Here is an 18,043-nt window from a genome sequence, read left to right as displayed (position 1 = left end):
GTGCACCTGTGTTTATACGCCAAAACAGATGGGCTTCAAACACCATAGCCAATATTAGAATATTGCTGTTATTGTAGAGAGGCTTCAACTAGGTGTTTTAAGAAGGCACTCCTCATATGCGTTTCTACGCAATGTCGAGTGTACTGAGTCGTAGGGGAACTGAACAATACAACGCTGTTTGTGTAACATTTTCGTTAGATTTTACTCCAGACGGAATGACCAGTGAGGAGAGTGTGACGTAGGTGATTGTGATTGGAAGAGGGCTAAGCTATATAATGCACAGTCTGCAACTCCTCCCTTTTGCCAGTGGAGTTTCACTACGAGCTTCTGCACCACACAGGGCAGACGGGAACACAAACACAAGTAAGTCACTCTGCATTTCACAAATCAATCTCCATATACTATAAATAAGAGCATCTGAAATGTATCTACTCGAGCTTTCATACATCTGCATCAATGGGAGAATGTGCACTGGCTCGACTCCATGTCAATTTCTACCTAATGTTTCAGCCTTTGCTCTAATGCCTACGTGGACTTTGTGTGGACAGACACAAATTCCGTTTTTATCTAAAACATTCTCACTCGGCGACCGGAAAAGGTTGTTTTCAACGCACATTTATTAAGCGGGGTCATACACGTAATGGTGTGGTTATAATGGATCAATAAGAGTAAAGTTTTCATAATCCAGTTTGTGTTAGCGCTCGCGCTAGATGGGTTACGTGTCACTGTCGCGCACGCGTAGTTTAAAGTTTACAGGACAAGTTTTACATCTCGATAAACATGAGAAACGGGAGTATACTTCGAAAACAAACCTAATTCATAAAAAATTTACCCATAAATCTTTAACCAGATGCAGAGACGTTTAGAGGGAAGCGGTGATGAAATTATCAAGTGTTAAGGATGAAAAATACGTCTGTTCCAGTCCGTTAGCCGTTAGCATGGCGTGCCATGAGTTGACGTAGCTCTCATACGCTGAGAGACGAAGTGTTTTCATGGTTCTCTTCTGCACTGCACTTTTACGGACAAAAATGTGTTTTCTATTAAATGGCTTCATTTTCATTACTTTTCCCAATTAGGACTTGTGTCCTTGTGAGAACAAATTTGAATCCGCCATATTTAAACCTTCACAAATCTGACATACGCAGGAGCGGCCACGTTAGCAAGACGAGAGAGAGCTGCTGGGCCTTTTCAACACACTTCATAAAACAAAGGTTTTATCATGGGGAACATATGACATGGCTGGCCGTCTTGATAATTATTTATCGATGAGAATATACAAGCCACCTTAGACATGTCTCGATATTCATTTTTTAAATCCCTGTATATGAGAAGACGATTAACAATTTGTTGACTAAACTTGCTTGTTTGGTTCCCATTTCCAACTTCATTCCATGAGTCACATTCGCAAGTATTTTAAAGTAGATCATGCCATTTGCAACGTCAAAGTAAACGCAAAAAAATCATGTCACGTGTACCCAGGTCTTGGAAAAATAACATTTGTATAATTCCAGTGACTGAAAGCGACAGTCTCCTCTCCTCCCCATGTTTATTTAATTTGTTTTATTTTTAGGCAAAAGCTGGCAGGCTGACACAAACGGGCAGCTTTACAGGACGGATTCTCTGGTAACTGACCATTTAGCTGGTAAGATTATTAGTCACATTGTTTCTGATTCAAGATTAAATTGCTCAAAGGCCTAGGGATCGCCTTGCATGCTGCATGTTTGACCCGGGGATTCACAACTTGTTTATCTATGTCTCATAGCCACAGGGCACAAGTTGTTTGCCCTGTGTGCATCATTAAAATGAAATAAATATTTTGAGTGGTCATATGATGCATTTTTTATTTTACATCATATTATGATCATCTGAAGGATTATTTTAGTGTTCTGACTGTGGATTGACATGCTCCATGTTAAATTATTGTGAAACTGTGTGAAGTGCATGGTCTTGTGATCCGCCTCCTGGAGCTGTATGTATGTCTCTGAAGGTGTTGCCTTAGGGTCTGAATCTTTAGGAGGCCTGTAGAGGAAGAGGCCCCTGGAGGGGTGTGCAGAGCAGCACATTTAAACAAGCTTGTTTTGTGTAGAGGGTTTCTGAGTTTGCATTTGGGGGGTTTGGGTGGTGGGCAGATTGTCAGAGCGAAATGGAAGGAATGTTGTTTGGCTTAACATGAGCAGTTAGCTAATTATGCCAAAGGTTACTCATTCTGTAGATTACAGTCATCTCAAACTGTTACAGTCCTATAACAGTAATTTCAAACTGGATTGATTGAAGGTCTCCCATTTTACTAGGCCTACATATAGTTGCACACAATTTTACTTCTCGTTACTCTGTATGTATTACTCTTGAAGAGCTTAAAGGACCATACTTGTGTGCTCAGCTGGAATTTCAGCAGCGAGCATAAGTGGTCTTTCAGAATTCAAGGCTGCATGGCTGTAACAGTAGCCTCTGTCTCCGTTTATTTATTTATTTTTTTATAATAGGCCATAGTCCTTCTTGGAGTATGCAACTGTACTTTAGCTGCCATTGTGCTAAGTAGATATGATTTCACTGAGGTGTGGTGTGTGTTTTCAATTAAATGCAAGCATGCTTTATGGGACTCTCATTTATAAAGTAAAGGAGATTCAGGAAATATTATATTCACTGCCCTACATGCTCTGAGTATAGAATTTAAGAGTTAGTAGGGAAATCCTCTTGGCTTCAGAGTTTATTCATCTAACTCCATGGCTTGGAATTAGCCCTTGACTAGACAGGGAGTTTTGACCATCAACATTGACCACGTTTACATGTACTTAAGAAAACTGTTTATTCCAGGGTTTTAGCAGAAAGCTGCGTTCTGAAACATCATGTAAGCAAGAACGCTGATTTCCTAACGCTGTTTAAGAGATTAAGACAAAGCGTTTTAACACACTTAGGTTTTTCTTGGAGAATGCGGCTTATTGTTGCCATCTAAACGCTTAAGTGTGTTCTGATAGGTGTTGGAAGAGTGCATGTGCATGGAACATACCGGGAAAACAAACGTCATAGGACAGAGCCCAAAAACATGTTGACAGCGGAAAGAATTCAACATTCCTGGGATGTACAGTGGGAAAATCGTACACTATAAACTATACCCATTTATACACACAAATATAAAATATCGACTGTCCCTAACAACCGCATATGTGTGCTTGTACATTTGGGAAATCCCAGAGTTTTATTGAAGAGGGAAACCCCATTACTGCATTGCAATTAAAATGCAGGTCGCCATAGTAAGTAAAAGGAAATCGAACATTGCAGCAACTCTGGGAAAATCTGGAAATATATCGAAACAACGGAGTCTTCCATGGATGCCATGCTTGTTATTTACACAAGCGTTGTGGGAAAATTACGTTGCTGTGGAGAAAGCTGCTTACTGACCGTGCCGCATGCATACAGGAGTATGGGAATGCGACTTGTACTGTGCATGTAAACAGAACTCAAACAGGAGGTATAACCCGCTTTCTGGTGTCCATGTAAACGTAGTCATTGTTTCGTCTCTAGATGGAGTATAAAAATTGCTGCTCCTGGTTACGTTCCCCTCTAATATTTCCTAATTTAGTTTAAACTGATCTCACTGTTACACAAAATCATGGTTAAGTTATTGTCAAAGATGTTGCTGTCTTTTATTATGAATAGAATTTTATCTCCACCCATACTGAGAAGCGGTTTATACCATAATAGACATTTTTCACACTCAAGGTTTTTGAATGCAGAAGAAAAACTCTGCAGTGAACACCGCTGCCCCTCTCCCGGATTAGCTAAATACCCTTTATACTTGTTTCGAGGGAAATAACACTGCCCTCGCGGAGAGCACTCATGGCCGACGCTACAGAGGTTGGTTCACTCTCCGTCTCTGTTGCGGATGTAACCCGATCCTTCTGATGGTTAAACATCCGTAAAGCCGCGGTCCAGGCGGCATTCAGGGCCGTGTCATAAAGAGCGTGCCCGAACCAAGTGGCTGGTGTTTTTACGGACATTTCAACCTGTCCCTCTCCATGTCTGTAGTCCCCACATGCTTCAAAACTTCCATACCAAAGCAATCAAAAAACACTTGCTTAAATAACTGGTGTCCTGTTGCTCTGACCCCCATCATCAGCAAATACTTTAATAGGCTAATCGGAGATTACATCTGCTCTGTGCTGCCCACCTCTCTGGACCCATTGCAGTTTGCATATCGTAACAACCGCTCCACTGATGATGCCATTGCATCTACACTACACACCACTCTCTCCCACCTGGAAAAAACGTACACACATGTGAGAATGCTGTTTGTAGACTACAGATCAGCATATAACACCACAGTGCCCTCCAAGCTTTATGTGAGGCTCTGGGCCTAAACAGTTCGCTGTGCAGCTGGTTTCTGGACCTCCTGTCAGGCAACCGTTAGGTGGTTAGAATGGGCAGCAACATCTCCTTGTCACTGACCCTCAACACTGGAGCCCCGCAGGGTTTCTCGGCCCACTCCTTTATTCCCTATACACACATGACTGTGTGGCAACACATAGCTCCATGCCATCATTAAGTTTGCTGACGATACGGCTGTGGTAGGTCTGATCACTGACAATGATGAAACGGCCTTCAGAGAGGATGTGCACACTCCGACACACTGGTGTCAGGAGCACAACCTCTCCTTCAACGTCAGTAAGATCAAGGAGCTTGTTGTGGACTTCAGGAGGAAAGACCGCGAACACCGCCCCATCGCCATTAATTGAGCACCGGTGGAGAGAGTCCGCAGCTTCAAGTTCACGGAGGAACTCGCATGGTCCGTCCACACTGAGGCTGTTGTGAATAAGCCTCACCAGGGCTGTTCACCTGAGATGGCTGACTGAACCACCACATCCTCACATGGTTCTACACCAGCACTGTAGAGAGCATCCTGACTGGCTGCATCACCGCCTGGTACGGCAATAGCACTGCCCTCAACCGCAAAGCCCTGCAAAGGGTGGTGCGAACTGCCAGACACATCATTGGAGGTGAGCTTTCCTCCCTCCAGGACATATATACCAGGCAGTGTGTGAAAAAAGCTCTGAGGATCATCAGAGACTCCAGCCACCCGAGCCATGGGCTGCTCTCACTGCTACATCAGGCAGGCAGTATCATCGCATCAGGGCCCACACCAGCCGACTACATGACAGCTTCTTCCCCCAAGCAATCAGACTTTTTAACACTTGATCTCTCACGATCAATATACATCAGCACTGCTCTTTATTAATCTGATCTCACACTGGACTGTCATAAATGATATTCTCTTTACAATACAACCTACTGTATATTTTTATATACACTTTCTATAATTTTTTTATTTTATGTGTTCTATATTATGTGTATTCTATAATGTGTGTACTGTTTACTGTACATTGTATATTATTATTTTGTTGTGTAATTACGTGTACGTTTAGATGTGTAAATCTGATGTTTATTGTAATCTCGTCACTGTCAAGACTGCTATGTTGCTCGGAACTGCACACAAGACTTTCACCCACTGCTGCACTTGTGCGTATGGTTGTGACAAAGTGATTTGATTTAAACATTTGCAGGGTCAGCTTCGACAGAGTGAATGGGAGATCACAGCAAATATTATTTTCACTTAACCATTTGCTCAAAGACCAAAAGGAAAAATCCACTTTTACGTTTGAATGACTTTCCAGAAGAGGAAAAAAAATATAGTGAATTAAGCAAGTCAGATGGGAGAAGATGGCAAATTTACTTTCACTCTCTCAGCAGCTGTAATCGAGACCCCCTCGCAGCTGTGGTCATTTGTTTTTTAAACTAATTCCTTGATATAAAAATAGCCTAAGCATAATGGTAAACATTTACACTCCAATAAATGAAACTTGTATAATAAAAAAAAAAACACCCACACTTTACGCTGCTAAATAAGGTGGAAACCTTCTGTGTCAAAAGGTCTATTGCTGTGGTCTTTTTTTTAAATTTTTTTTATCTTTGTGATAATTTTGCTGTTCTGCCTGAATCAACAGTTGCCGTGATATGTAATACTCACCCTGTAATGCTCTTCCTTTTCTTAGTGGCACACTCAGACTCCGTGTAAACGTGGGATTTCGACCATGAGCTCAGTCGCTGTACTTACGCAAGAAAGCTTTAATGAGCATCGCAGTGGCCTTCTGCCAGAGCAAGTCAAAGGTGAGTGTAGGTATTGGTTAACTTGCAAATTGAAGAAGCCGTGTCATTCCTGGTCAGTTGTAAATGTCTTAAAATCTCTATTCCTGATAGCTGCTGTGGCAGGCCCTAGCAGTGCAGAAGATGAGGACAGCCTGCCCACCTACAAGGATGCCTTTCCCCCTCTGCCTGAAAAGCCTTCATCTCCAGAGGGGGTTCAGGAGGTTGGAAACGCCTGGACAACAAAGCTCAAACCCCTTAAGTCATCAATAATAACCCAGGTATAGCAATGAAACTAGATACAGTTGCCATCCTACCTGCATAATGTAAAGCTCTGATTACACTGCCAGTGAGTTGCTAGTAGACATTTGTACCTCTGGTTGCTCTGTCATTGATGGACCACATAAGTGGCCATAGCTTCTGATGACAAATGAGCTGTATTGCTGATAAAAATAAGGAATACGTTTTCTCACTGCTAAGAATAGACATTCTGCTCAGGAACGTTTTTTTAAATAAACTGCAGCATTGCTTTAAATCATATCAACGTGACCAACTCACTCAGAATTCAGACAATTTTGGACATGTTTTGGCTTTCAAATTTGTGTAGAACAGTGAAATCGCTCACAAAAAATTGGCTTCACTCCCACTGGTAGTCGCTACTGAAAGTCACTCATTTGTACAAAGCTAAACTGTTCACAGCTTGGTTGCAAGAGTCACCATCTCTTGTTGCCGGAAGTCACCAACTTTTACTGAAATCTATCAACACTTTTGATAAGTGGGTGTGACTGAGTGTTCCACGTTTACTTTTTCCTACAGGTTTTCCATGTTCCTCTGGAAGAGCGCAAGTACAAGGATATTAACCAGTTTGGAGAAGGAGACCAGGCTAAAGTATGTCTTGACATCATGCACAAGACTGGAGCTCACCTGGAACTCTCCATGGCTAAAGACCAAGGCCTCTCCATAATGGTGTCTGGGAAACATGATGCTGTCATGAAAGCCCGCAAAGAGATTGTGTCCCGACTGCAGACTCAGGTATTAGGTCTTGTTGAAGCTAGTTTAATAAGAATTAAATGCAATATTAGTTTAAGATTCCTATTTTGTTAAATATATTTGTTTTAATATTAAAGGGGTCATGACATGAGGAATACAATTTTCCTTGATATTTTGACATCCATGAGGTCATTGCACTATAAAAACATGCTGTAAGTTTTAGTGCTCAAAGCTTCCTCTCCAGTCCAAATAGAGCATTTATTGTTTCCACCCTGCTATATTGTTACATCACAGTGAAGTGTCATTGAATAGTCTCCACCTCCACAACATACATAATTGTTTCTGCCAGTGAGTTGACAGCGAGAGAAATAGGTTGGGATTCTGCAGCACTTACTATTGTAACTGTAGTTTGCTTTTAACCAGGGAAAAGAGTAAAGTTAGGTCCTTATCCATTTTGTTCCTGGTTGTGTAAAAATGGTATTTCTGCATAACCTTCTAAAGGACCCCAATAATTAGTAATGGGTGGTTAATTCAAAGGAAGTTTGGATTTGAATGTTTGGATACATGGATGAAATCAATTCTTCTGAGAACCAAGTATTCAGGCATTGCAAAAAAAAAAAACTTGTATTGAAAGATTTAGCAGTGGCAACAAAATTGAACACGACAGTAATGCCAGTGAGTAACAAGTGTAATTGTAATGTCTTATCTGCCTGTGTTTGTTTTATATGCAAGGAATTGTATTGTCAGCTGTTTTTTATTGCAAAATAAATCATTGTCATGACTCATGATGGGAGCGGTTCATGCTTATTACATGGTTACTTATCAAGGAAATACACTATTCCTCGTAAAATATTGATTTGAGATCAAATTATTTAAATACAGCAGAAGAACGCGGAGCGTTATGCACAATGAGAAACAATGGCAAATTATATGGTAGTAAGGCTGCCTATCTTCTCACCTGTCATGTTAGAGCCATGATGTCCTTCATTTTGGCTGAAATGAACTCATTGGGATGGCCATTTGTCCATATTTAACTGGCAAATTTATCTCTGGAGACCCCTTCCCCGGTTGACCTGCAAATCATTCGAGGGGGATTTCCCTAACTGGCGAGCATCATGCGTGTCCTGACACAGGATGCTTTTCGAAATTGGGAGATCAAATAGGAATCCCCGTGCTGACCAACCCTTCCAAAACACTCCCTACAGCTTGATACACATTTATTTAACCTTCAGAATCGCAGCGTGTTTGACTTGTTTCGTTGTTTAAATGGCGTAATTTTATCACAAAATGCTATAAGTATTGGGGTGAAACAGTTTGATTTTCAGTTTTCTATTGTTATTTTTGTTAAACAACGGTTGTAGTTTGTGTGCTTTACATAAATTGGGACAGATGTTCTAGTGCCCAACTGATATATCGGTCCGCCAATATTAGCTCTTATATCTGTATCGGCATATGTTTCCACTATGCGCAGATATGAATACTTTTTTTCAGAGCATATAATGCAGAAACAATGCTTTATAATTGGTGTTATTATGTAGTTTGTCCAGCAGAGTGCGCTCCATCTACATTGTTTACAGAGCTGACTCTAAGCTGACCGTTTCTCTGCAGACAGGGTGGAGTTTAGCGGTGTCTTTGTGGTAAGTTGCTAACTAGTTTGTGAAATACATACTGGAAAGTTCATAAACGATGACCCCATCATTTTCCATTTTCAATATAACTAAAATAATGTTAACCCAGTCCCTGACAACCATGTCACTCTTGTCTGTTTGCGCTTAACCAGCTATAGTATGTCAGTAAAGTAGCAGATTGAATGGTAAACATCAGAACATCTTTTTGCAGCTCAGCAGACAACGGTGCAGTGGTGGATTGTATCTGAGTGTTGATTTCATGCTACGCCATTAACTAGTTGGTGAGACACAATGCTGGTCCATCTTTTACTCTGTGACAATGAGCTTATAGCTGACTTGCTAACCACGTAGCTACTTTCATTACTTGTCAGAGCGGAAGCTAATGTGTAAACATCTTTTCAACAAACTGTTTTGTTCAGGATTCACAGTTTGGTACCCCCTTCAACCGAACCATTACAGTCATTGCATTTATAAAATGTAATATTCAAAAATCTGGTTTTCCACCATTGAAAGTTTCAGGCAGCTGCTCTGTAATTCTCTCTCTCTCTTGAACCGTAGTCATCGGCCACGTTTATCACTCGTGCACCGCATCAGGCTGATTGGGGACCGGGCATCCGTTGTTATGACCCCGCCTTCTTCCACTACACTTATATAGCAGAATACTGTGTAACACAGCTGATGCTGTTTGTCTCTTCAGTCGGCAGGTGTAAATGCATCTTGTTTTACAACCTGCCAGTAATTGACTGGCAGTATTAATATAGTCAGCATTTGACTGATACTAAACAGACCTGATATTTATTTAGCTATTTATTCCATTTGAGTTTATTCTTTTTCTCAAGTTCATATCTAGAATGTGTTGACAATGTATAATAATGTCAAATATTCTTTTGATAAAAATATTTAAGAAAGCAGCCGGAGTACCTTTGCATAGTCATATAGGTGTAAAATTGGTGAACAATCCACATAGAAAAGGTCTATTTTCATAAAAGGTGTGAATCTTCACTGGCCTCACAATTCGGTTACGATTCAAAGGATAACGATTCGATTATAAAACTATTCTCGATTAATCACGATGCATCTTGTCCTTTACTATCTTTGTCTTTTCAGTTTCTTAAAATTTTAATTTTTTACTCCATTCCCTTTCAGCTTTTTATTTAACAGCTGTAAAAATCAGAATAAGGAAATGAAATGAAAACAACATCTCCCGAACCGCTGCCTTATTTTCTTATGTGTTTCTCCTAGTTGTGTTCAAATCAGTGCAATGATGGGTGCGGGCTCTTTCATGTTGTTTGGGTGCTTCTTATCACGAATAAACTCTCCCGTTGCTATGTGCATGGGTTTGTGAAAGAATGTCGGGATTGTGGTTTCATTCGGGCACAAATGGTCATTTGTATGATACAGCTGGTCTGCAAACAGTCATGTTTGTGCACTTGACTTTAGTGTATGGACTTAACTCATGTCTTTGTTTCCACATCTGTCTTTGGTACATACCACTGCTCTGCCGTGATTTAAACTGAACTCAGAATCGATTTGATTCTTTTGAGAATCTATTCAGAATCATTTGAGTATGAATCGCGATGCATCACTGAAATTATTTTTACCGACAGCTCTAGTTTTCATTACAGCTCAAAAATTAACTATATCAGTCACCATATCAGTAATCGGTGAATTTCCCCCTTCTAAAAAAGTTTTTATTTTTTGAAAATACAGTTCCACACCATGGTGGGAGGGTGTTTACTTGACAATGATTCATAATGTTTTTAAGGTGAAGTACACAAAACAAATCATTTCAGACAGAGTGCCAAAGACCGGGTAGAAAGTTAATTTAGTAGTACAGTAAGAAAAAAAAAAAAAAACGTGCATGTTATGACTCCTTAAAATGAAGCTGGTTTAGATTAAATGATTTGGCAAGGCTAATGTGTATACGTATCTACAGGCTTCAGCTACTGTGGCCATCCCCAAAGAACATCATCGCTTTGTCATCGGCAAGAGTGGGGAGAAACTGCAGGAGCTCGAGTTAAAGACTGCCACCAAGATCCAGATCCCTAGACCTGAAGACCCTAGCAACCTCATCAAGATCTCTGGAACCAAGGAAGGTTTGGAGAAGGCCAAGCATGAGATCCTGCTAATTTCTGCTGAGCAGGTCAGGGACCACATACCAATTTAAGCTGGTTTTACTTCATCTGTTCAGTTGTTAGCAGTTGTAGAGAATTGTTAATCAAACGGATTGCATATTCATCAGGTATTGGACATAATTATATGGATATTGGTTTGTGAGATGTATCTTATTTATTAAGTAATGGAGTACCTAGTCAACAATGATTTCAATAATTAAATGCAGGACAAGCGGGCAGTGGAGAGACTGAACATTGAAAAGGTGTACCACCCCTTCATCACTGGAGCTTACAACAAGCTGGTGGGGGAGTTGATGCAGGAGACGGGTGCCCGAATTAATGTCCCTCCACCCAGTGTGAACAAAACTGAGATTGTCATCACCGGTGAGAAAGAGCAGGTGGCCTTGGCAATGGTCAAGATCAAGAAGATTTATGACGAGAAGGTGAACGACTCCACATGCCGAAGTGCAAGACACTGAACCCCAAGTTGCTCCCAATGGCAGGCTAGCCCTTGCATGTCTCTGCCACCATTGGTGTATAAATGTGTGTGTGAATGGGTGATTGGGACACTGTGTAAAGCGCTTTGGTAACCTCTAAGGTTAAAAAAGCGCTATATAAGTGCAGACCATAGTATGCTCAATGGACAATCTCCAAAATGTCAAGGATTCCAATAATCCTGTATTAATAGCGTTCAAAGAGACTGATAGAAGAGTGCAATTTCTGTTGAAGATTTTAATTGTGGCCTTTCGCTGTATTGCAGAAGAAGAATGTAACCACTATTGCAGTGGAGGTGAAGAAATCTCAGCATAAGTATGTGATTGGGCCTAAGGGTAACACCCTACAAGAGATCCTGGACAGGACCGGCGTCTCTGTCGAGATCCCATCCCTTGACAGCAACTCAGAGACCGTAATCCTGCGTGGGGAGCCAGACCGGCTGGGCCAGGCACTCACTGAAGTGTATGCCAAGGTAAACAAACCTGCTTTCCTACCTTCCTCCATGTTAAAGTACATGAATGAGGCCTCAGTCTATCCTTAAAGCATTTACCTAGGGAATGTTTTGAAATATTAATGCAGAAAAACTTTACATTTGGCTTTGTAACCTTCTGACCTTTTGTGACATTCAAACCTTTTTTCTTTTTTTTTTCACTGTATAGGCCAACAGCTACACTGTGTCTTCAGTCTTGGCTCCTTCTTGGCTTCATCGCTTCATTATTGGCAAGAAAGGACAGAATCTGGCAAAGATCACCCAGCAAATGCCCAAGGCGAGTCTACTTTCACTAATTGTTTCACAATGCTTGCCCAATTTCTCCGTTGTCTTTCTCAGTGAGTACCAGGTGTGGAATGTAGCTGGGTTACATGTTTATGCTGCTTATCAGTCACCCTTCAAAGTGATATTGATTGCATCAGTCAGGAATGGTAGTTCCAGAATATGGCACATTTCTCAAGAACCATGAAGAAACCCTCAACAGTTGCAAATGGGTTGATGCATTTTATATGTAATTGCTACTAAACTAATATATAGCCAGGAAGCAACTATGTGTAGGGAAGTGGTCACTACAGATGAGCCTCTAAAGACAAACAGCGACAAGAAATGTAGGCTTTTTGTAGAGCTGTAAAGATAAAAATGCTTTTATGTTAAAGATGAGGCAATTGAAATTACATTGTTATTAACAGGTGCACATTGAGTTCACGGAGGGAGAGGACAAGATCACGCTGGAAGGACCCACCAAAGATGTACAGATAGTACAGGGGCAGATTGAAGTCATCGTCACAGATCTGGTAAGAACAAAGCATGTTTGAGTGCCCTAGGATATGACAAATCAAAAGCAAGCTTCTGCTTACTTATTTAGAATACATTGACTTTAATGTATCCAATATCACTTTTACACTTAATTTTTAACGACCAATTGGTTGATTTTCATCTATGCTTTATATCATAGGTTAGTCGAATGGACTACACCGAGATTAGTGTGGACCCCAAATTCCACCGACACTTGATTGGGAAAGGCGGTGCAAACAGTCAGTTTTATGAATTTATAAAATAAAAAAAAAATCTAAGTTGTATTTATCAGCAGCTAATATGGAAGCAAACTCTTCATATTGTCCTTGTGTGTTGCTCTCCATGCCTAGTTAACCGCATAAAAGAGCAGCACAAAGTGTCAGTCCGCATTCCACCTGACAATGAGAAGAGTAACCTGATTCGTATCGAGGGTGACCCCCAGGGCGTCCAAGAGGCCAAGAAGGAGCTGCTGGAGCTAGCGTCACGCATGGCAAGTTGGATGGATTTGTAAATGAATAAAGAGGATTTTGTTAACTGCATTGCTGTCTTGATAATGCTCTCTTGGTTGTGTACATTTATTTGATTTTTCTACTGTGAATTTATTTAGCTTTAAATCTTCAGTAGAGTCAGGTGCTATGATGTGTGGTTTGGATGGGAAAAATAACCTTAAGATTTACAGCCTTTGAGAATAAAGTGCTTTTGGTTATTTGCAGAAGTTGCTTGGCAACTCATTGCTGAAGGTCTCTGATATGTCCATGTTATGTTTTCAACAGGAGAATGAGCGTACAAAGGACATGATCATTGAACAGCGATTTCATAGAGCCATCATCGGACAGAAAGGCGAGAAAGTAAAAGAAATTCGGGACAAATTCCCTGAGGTAGGAAATGTTAAAGATGCACAATATATTTTCCCAACCATGTCCACATGTACATTACAGACAGCTAATTATGTTTTTTGCTTTTTGCCCCATTTGCAGGTTATCATAAACTTCCCTGATCCAGCGCAGAAAAGTGACATTGTACAGCTGCGTGGGCCTCGCAATGAGGTGGAGAAATGCACAAAGTTCATGCAGAAAATGGTGGCTGAAATGGTACAAACTATTTCTACATCACTTAAGTATTTGAGCAAGCAGAGTCAGAGTAGCAGAGTACCAATCTGTGGAATAACAGCATCATTTCAAAATAACTCTGGATTGGTAGTGTATTTCCTAAGCTGCCCTAGACTTTTGTTTTCATGTATGCTGTGATCATTTCAGGCCCTTACACCAAATACACTCATTAGTACAATAAGTACCTTAGTAGGTGACCATTAACTAGATGCTCTCTTTCTAGGTGGAGAACAGCTTTTCCGTCTCTGTGCCCATTTTCAAACAATTCCACAAAAACATAATTGGCAAAGGAGGAGCAAATATAAAGAAGGTGCGTAGCTTGTTTTAGGACTCTTATGGGATCATTCACGCTCATACCCTTTACTAACTTGGTGTTTTGTTTTTCTCCCCAGATCCGTGAAGAGACCAACACTAAGATTGACCTGCCTGCAGAAAACAGCAACTCTGAAATGATTGTCATCACTGGGAAGAAGGCAAACTGTGAGGCAGCAAAAAACAGGATTCTGGCCATTCAGAAAGAACTGGTGAGGTTTTTGTTTTTTCATTTTGTCTCCAATGCGTGAGATTTAATAGTGTCTTGTGGTTGCTCTTTTCCTTGTTAAGATGTTTAGATGAAATGGTGTATTTATTATTGTCAAATGTTTGTGCAGGCAAATATTACAGAGGTGGAGGTATCCATCCCATCAAAATTGCACAACTCCCTAATTGGCTCAAAGGGGCGCTTTGTGCGTTCCATCATGGAGGAGTGTGGTGGTGTGCACATACATTTCCCAACAGAGGGCTCTGGCATTGATGCAGTGACAATCAGAGGCCCAGCAGAGGAGGTAGAGAAAGCCAAGAAGCAGCTGCTGTCCCTGGCAGAAGAGAAGGTAGGTTTTAAGGGAAATTTTAATTCGATTTAATGCTTGGAATACAATTTGAACTTCAACATCTTCAAGGTAGTAATGCTGATGTGCTTTTTAAATGTTTTCTGGGTAGTTTTGATTGTTCATGTCTGAATTGCTTTTAAATTAACATGACCAATGATAACTTGTGATTACAGTCTAATCTATATTTGGTCCTTCCATTTCATTGTATAACTAATCTCAGGGCTTAAAGTATTCCGGCCGGGGGCCAGATTTCCGGCTTGAGGGCAGGTCCGGCCTCCGGCGCAGGCAAAATTTATTAATCAGGCTGCAAATTACAGTCGGACGCACTTTCGGCGTGGACGCGCTTGGAAAAAACGAGTGCGCCGCTTCCATTATGAGCGCGCATACCGCGCGGCTGCATTTGAAACTGGGAACTTGAATGCGGTTTAAAATTTTCGAGTCAATTGATTTCACCTACCAATCATATGAGAGGAGCGCAGCTCTAACTATCGTCACAAGCCTATCAGAAGCAGAGCAGGGCGGGTCCTGGCAACAGTGTGATTGAGATCCATACCTCACGTTAGCGTCGTCGGTGAAAGCATGGAGCGCAGAACTCCAGAAACAACATTAGGTGACTTAATGTCATCATGGATGAAAAGAAAGGAGATGTGAGTTGGTTGATTTCGTAAATTAGCTCAGGTCAGCATAATCATATTTTCTGTCTACACCATTTGATGTTAGCCTTACGTTGACTGAGCTAACATTAACATACACTGCTGCTAGGTAACTTCAGACTGTTAGTTAAATATTTAATGTAGAACATTCTGTGTAGCTTACTAAAAAAAACATTATGTGTAGGCCTACCATGAAAACGAGTCCACTTTAAACCGCTTCATTTTCTGTCAGCAATGTATGACAAGTAACCTTGCAGTGTGTACGCACCTTTAGTGCTGTCAACGTTAACGTATGCGATTTCTTTTTTTTTTTTTGTCCAGCTTTAATGTTTTAAAATATTTAACACAATTAACGCTGCATCCGTTCTTTGTCATTCTTTAGCTCTTATTAGTTATTAGTTTGTCCACCAAATGCTTTAAACCATTAATGTGCGACAAGACAAAAGAGAACGCACTTCAGTAAATGTCCTCACACACACACACACACACACACACACACACACACACACACACACACACGAGGCACAAAAAGTCGCGAACCAGTATCGAATTCTTTCGCGCTTGAACGAACAATAACACACACATTTATGCCAAAATGTCCGTTTTGTCGAGTATCCTCACAAGAATCAATCATTATTAACTTTAAATGAGTTAAATTAAATCTTAAATGGAAGTAAAGAGTAGTGAGAGTATGAGACGCGTGAGATCCTGTCACCAGCTGTAGATCTTAAAGTGACAGTAGCCACTAATTCTGTCTGTCAGTAAAGTTAACCAAAGAACAAAGGGAACAGAGAAAACTACTAACTACTCTTTGACTAAAGAACGCTTGTAGCTTTAATAAGGATTAATCGAATTTAATTTATAATTTATGCATTATGGACTATTTTATAACCCTAAAATTTAGTATACTAAATAAAATATCAGTGATACTGGCCTTCATTAATAAAAAGATGCCATTAAGATACAGCCGTAATACTTAAAAATAAATGGTTCCATTTGAAGATAAGTCCGTCTCTGCAAAACAACCCCCCCACCCAAAAAAAAGTTCAGGCTCAGCAATTTTTTTCACTTTAAGCCCTGTAATCTGTCTGTGTTTGTTTTATAATAGCAAACTAAAAGCCACACAGTTGAGCTTCGTGCCAAACCTGAATACCACAAGTTCCTTATTGGCAAAGGAGGTGGAAATATCCGGAAGGTGCGGGACAGTACAGGTGCCAGGATCATCTTCCCTACTGCTGAGGATAAGGATCAGGAGCTGATCACTGTCATCGGTACAGAGGAATCTGTAGCTGAAGCACAAAAGGAGTTGGAGGCACTCATTAAGAGCTTGGTAAGTCCATTTTGACTTGAAAATTATCTTAAGTTGATTGGGAAATTCTCCTTTTTTCCCCAAAATTAAAACGAGTCTCTTGTGCTCCTTATGGATTCCATTTGTTTAAATTCCTAAATCATAATTTTCCCAATTTCAGGAAAACATTGTCGAGGATTTTATGACTGTCGATCCCAAACACCATCGTTTTTTTGTGGCACGGCGTGGTCAAGTCCTGAGGGATATGGCAGATGAGTATGGTGGGATTATTATCAGTTTCCCCCGGACTGGCACACAGAGTGATCAGGTCACCCTAAAGGGAGCCAAAGATTGTGTGGAGGCTGCCAAGAAACGTATTCTGGAGTTGATTGAGGATTTGGTGAGTAGCTGACTGAATCTGCAATACATTAACATGGTGCACATGTCAGACAACTGTAGTTATTGTGATGTAATAAGTTAATGGACTAAATGTTACTCTTAATCTGCAGGATGCCCAAGTGACCATGGAGTGTGTGATCCCTCAGAAGTTCCACCGCTCCATAATGGGGCCTAAGGGCTCACGCATACAACAGATCACTAAAGACCACAGTGTGCAGATAAAGTTTCCAGACAGAGAGGACCAGCAAGGTCTAATAATGCTGTGACTTATTCATAATCACAAGGACTTTCATCATGAAAAATCTATTCTTTGATATTTTGAAATTAAACATTAAATGTACTCTAGTACATGAACTTTAAAGAAATTTCAAAAACTCTTCTGTGATCCAAAAAGTGTATTGAAACTGAAGCTGCAAAACTATCTAAAACTGTTCCAAAATCTTCACGAGTTGCTAAAGTTAATATTTACAAAGGTTCCTGGTCAGATTAGTCCGACTTGAACTTCCTGATTATTCCTAGTGCAGTACAACTTTAGGCTCTATCTGAGAAATAATGTAGTTTTACCACTACATTTTTTTTTTTTTTTTTACTTAAAATTGCACTAAAAATAGAAAGTCTACTAAGGACCTTGGAGAGTCTCAAAAATGTTAAATGTTCAGTTGAAAAACACTATTGTAGCTTTTAGATTTTGTTTAGCCCCCATTTAATCTCTTTGACCCTGAGGATGTCCAAGTCGTCCAAGTGTTTTTCTGAAGAGCTTCCAAAAAATTATTACGTGTGGGTTTTTAATTGGTAAACCTCTAAGGATGAACTTGGTGATCTTTTCCATTTTATTCAGCTTTTTCAGCTGATGTTCCAGTGCAGGAGAATGGAGAGGCCAACGGAGAGGTGAAGGAGCCTGCTGATCATTCAGCCCCAAAGAAGTGTGACATCATTGTGCTTTCTGGCCGCAAAGAGAGATGTGAAGCTGCTGTTGAGGCACTAAAAGTGCGATTCCATCCATTGTCTCATTCAAAAATTGAATGTTTTGTAGTTGTATATGGTGTATATTGTGTAAATCATTCCAAATTCAATG

At 40.5% G+C, this 18,043-nt stretch overlaps 1 protein-coding gene across 1 annotated transcript in view; it reads left to right on the top strand.

Annotated features, from left to right (window-relative positions):
* The first annotated feature begins 275 nt into the window (after positions 1 to 275).
* The window catches only part of LOC127653842 (vigilin-like), a 30,697-nt gene continuing 12,929 nt past the window's right edge, over positions 276 to 18,043 (top strand). Inside the window, exons 1-21 of the mRNA XM_052140622.1 lie at positions 276 to 363; positions 1,571 to 1,642; positions 6,048 to 6,162; positions 6,253 to 6,419; positions 6,955 to 7,170; positions 10,693 to 10,899; positions 11,098 to 11,313; positions 11,631 to 11,837; positions 12,025 to 12,132; positions 12,545 to 12,649; positions 12,811 to 12,889; positions 13,001 to 13,140; positions 13,424 to 13,528; positions 13,628 to 13,741; positions 13,983 to 14,069; positions 14,152 to 14,283; positions 14,410 to 14,628; positions 16,390 to 16,611; positions 16,751 to 16,969; positions 17,079 to 17,217; positions 17,807 to 17,955. Of these exons, the coding sequence (XP_051996582.1) occupies positions 6,087 to 6,162; positions 6,253 to 6,419; positions 6,955 to 7,170; positions 10,693 to 10,899; positions 11,098 to 11,313; positions 11,631 to 11,837; positions 12,025 to 12,132; positions 12,545 to 12,649; positions 12,811 to 12,889; positions 13,001 to 13,140; positions 13,424 to 13,528; positions 13,628 to 13,741; positions 13,983 to 14,069; positions 14,152 to 14,283; positions 14,410 to 14,628; positions 16,390 to 16,611; positions 16,751 to 16,969; positions 17,079 to 17,217; positions 17,807 to 17,955 (2,907 nt within the window). The 5' untranslated portion in view covers positions 276 to 363; positions 1,571 to 1,642; positions 6,048 to 6,086. The remainder of the gene's footprint in view (positions 364 to 1,570; positions 1,643 to 6,047; positions 6,163 to 6,252; positions 6,420 to 6,954; positions 7,171 to 10,692; positions 10,900 to 11,097; positions 11,314 to 11,630; positions 11,838 to 12,024; positions 12,133 to 12,544; positions 12,650 to 12,810; positions 12,890 to 13,000; positions 13,141 to 13,423; positions 13,529 to 13,627; positions 13,742 to 13,982; positions 14,070 to 14,151; positions 14,284 to 14,409; positions 14,629 to 16,389; positions 16,612 to 16,750; positions 16,970 to 17,078; positions 17,218 to 17,806; positions 17,956 to 18,043) is intronic.

This window comes from Xyrauchen texanus, chromosome 13, assembly GCF_025860055.1.
Source record: "Xyrauchen texanus isolate HMW12.3.18 chromosome 13, RBS_HiC_50CHRs, whole genome shotgun sequence".
Taxonomy (NCBI): domain Eukaryota; kingdom Metazoa; phylum Chordata; class Actinopteri; order Cypriniformes; family Catostomidae; genus Xyrauchen; species Xyrauchen texanus.
This window is presented reverse-complemented; position numbering and strand designations above follow the sequence as displayed.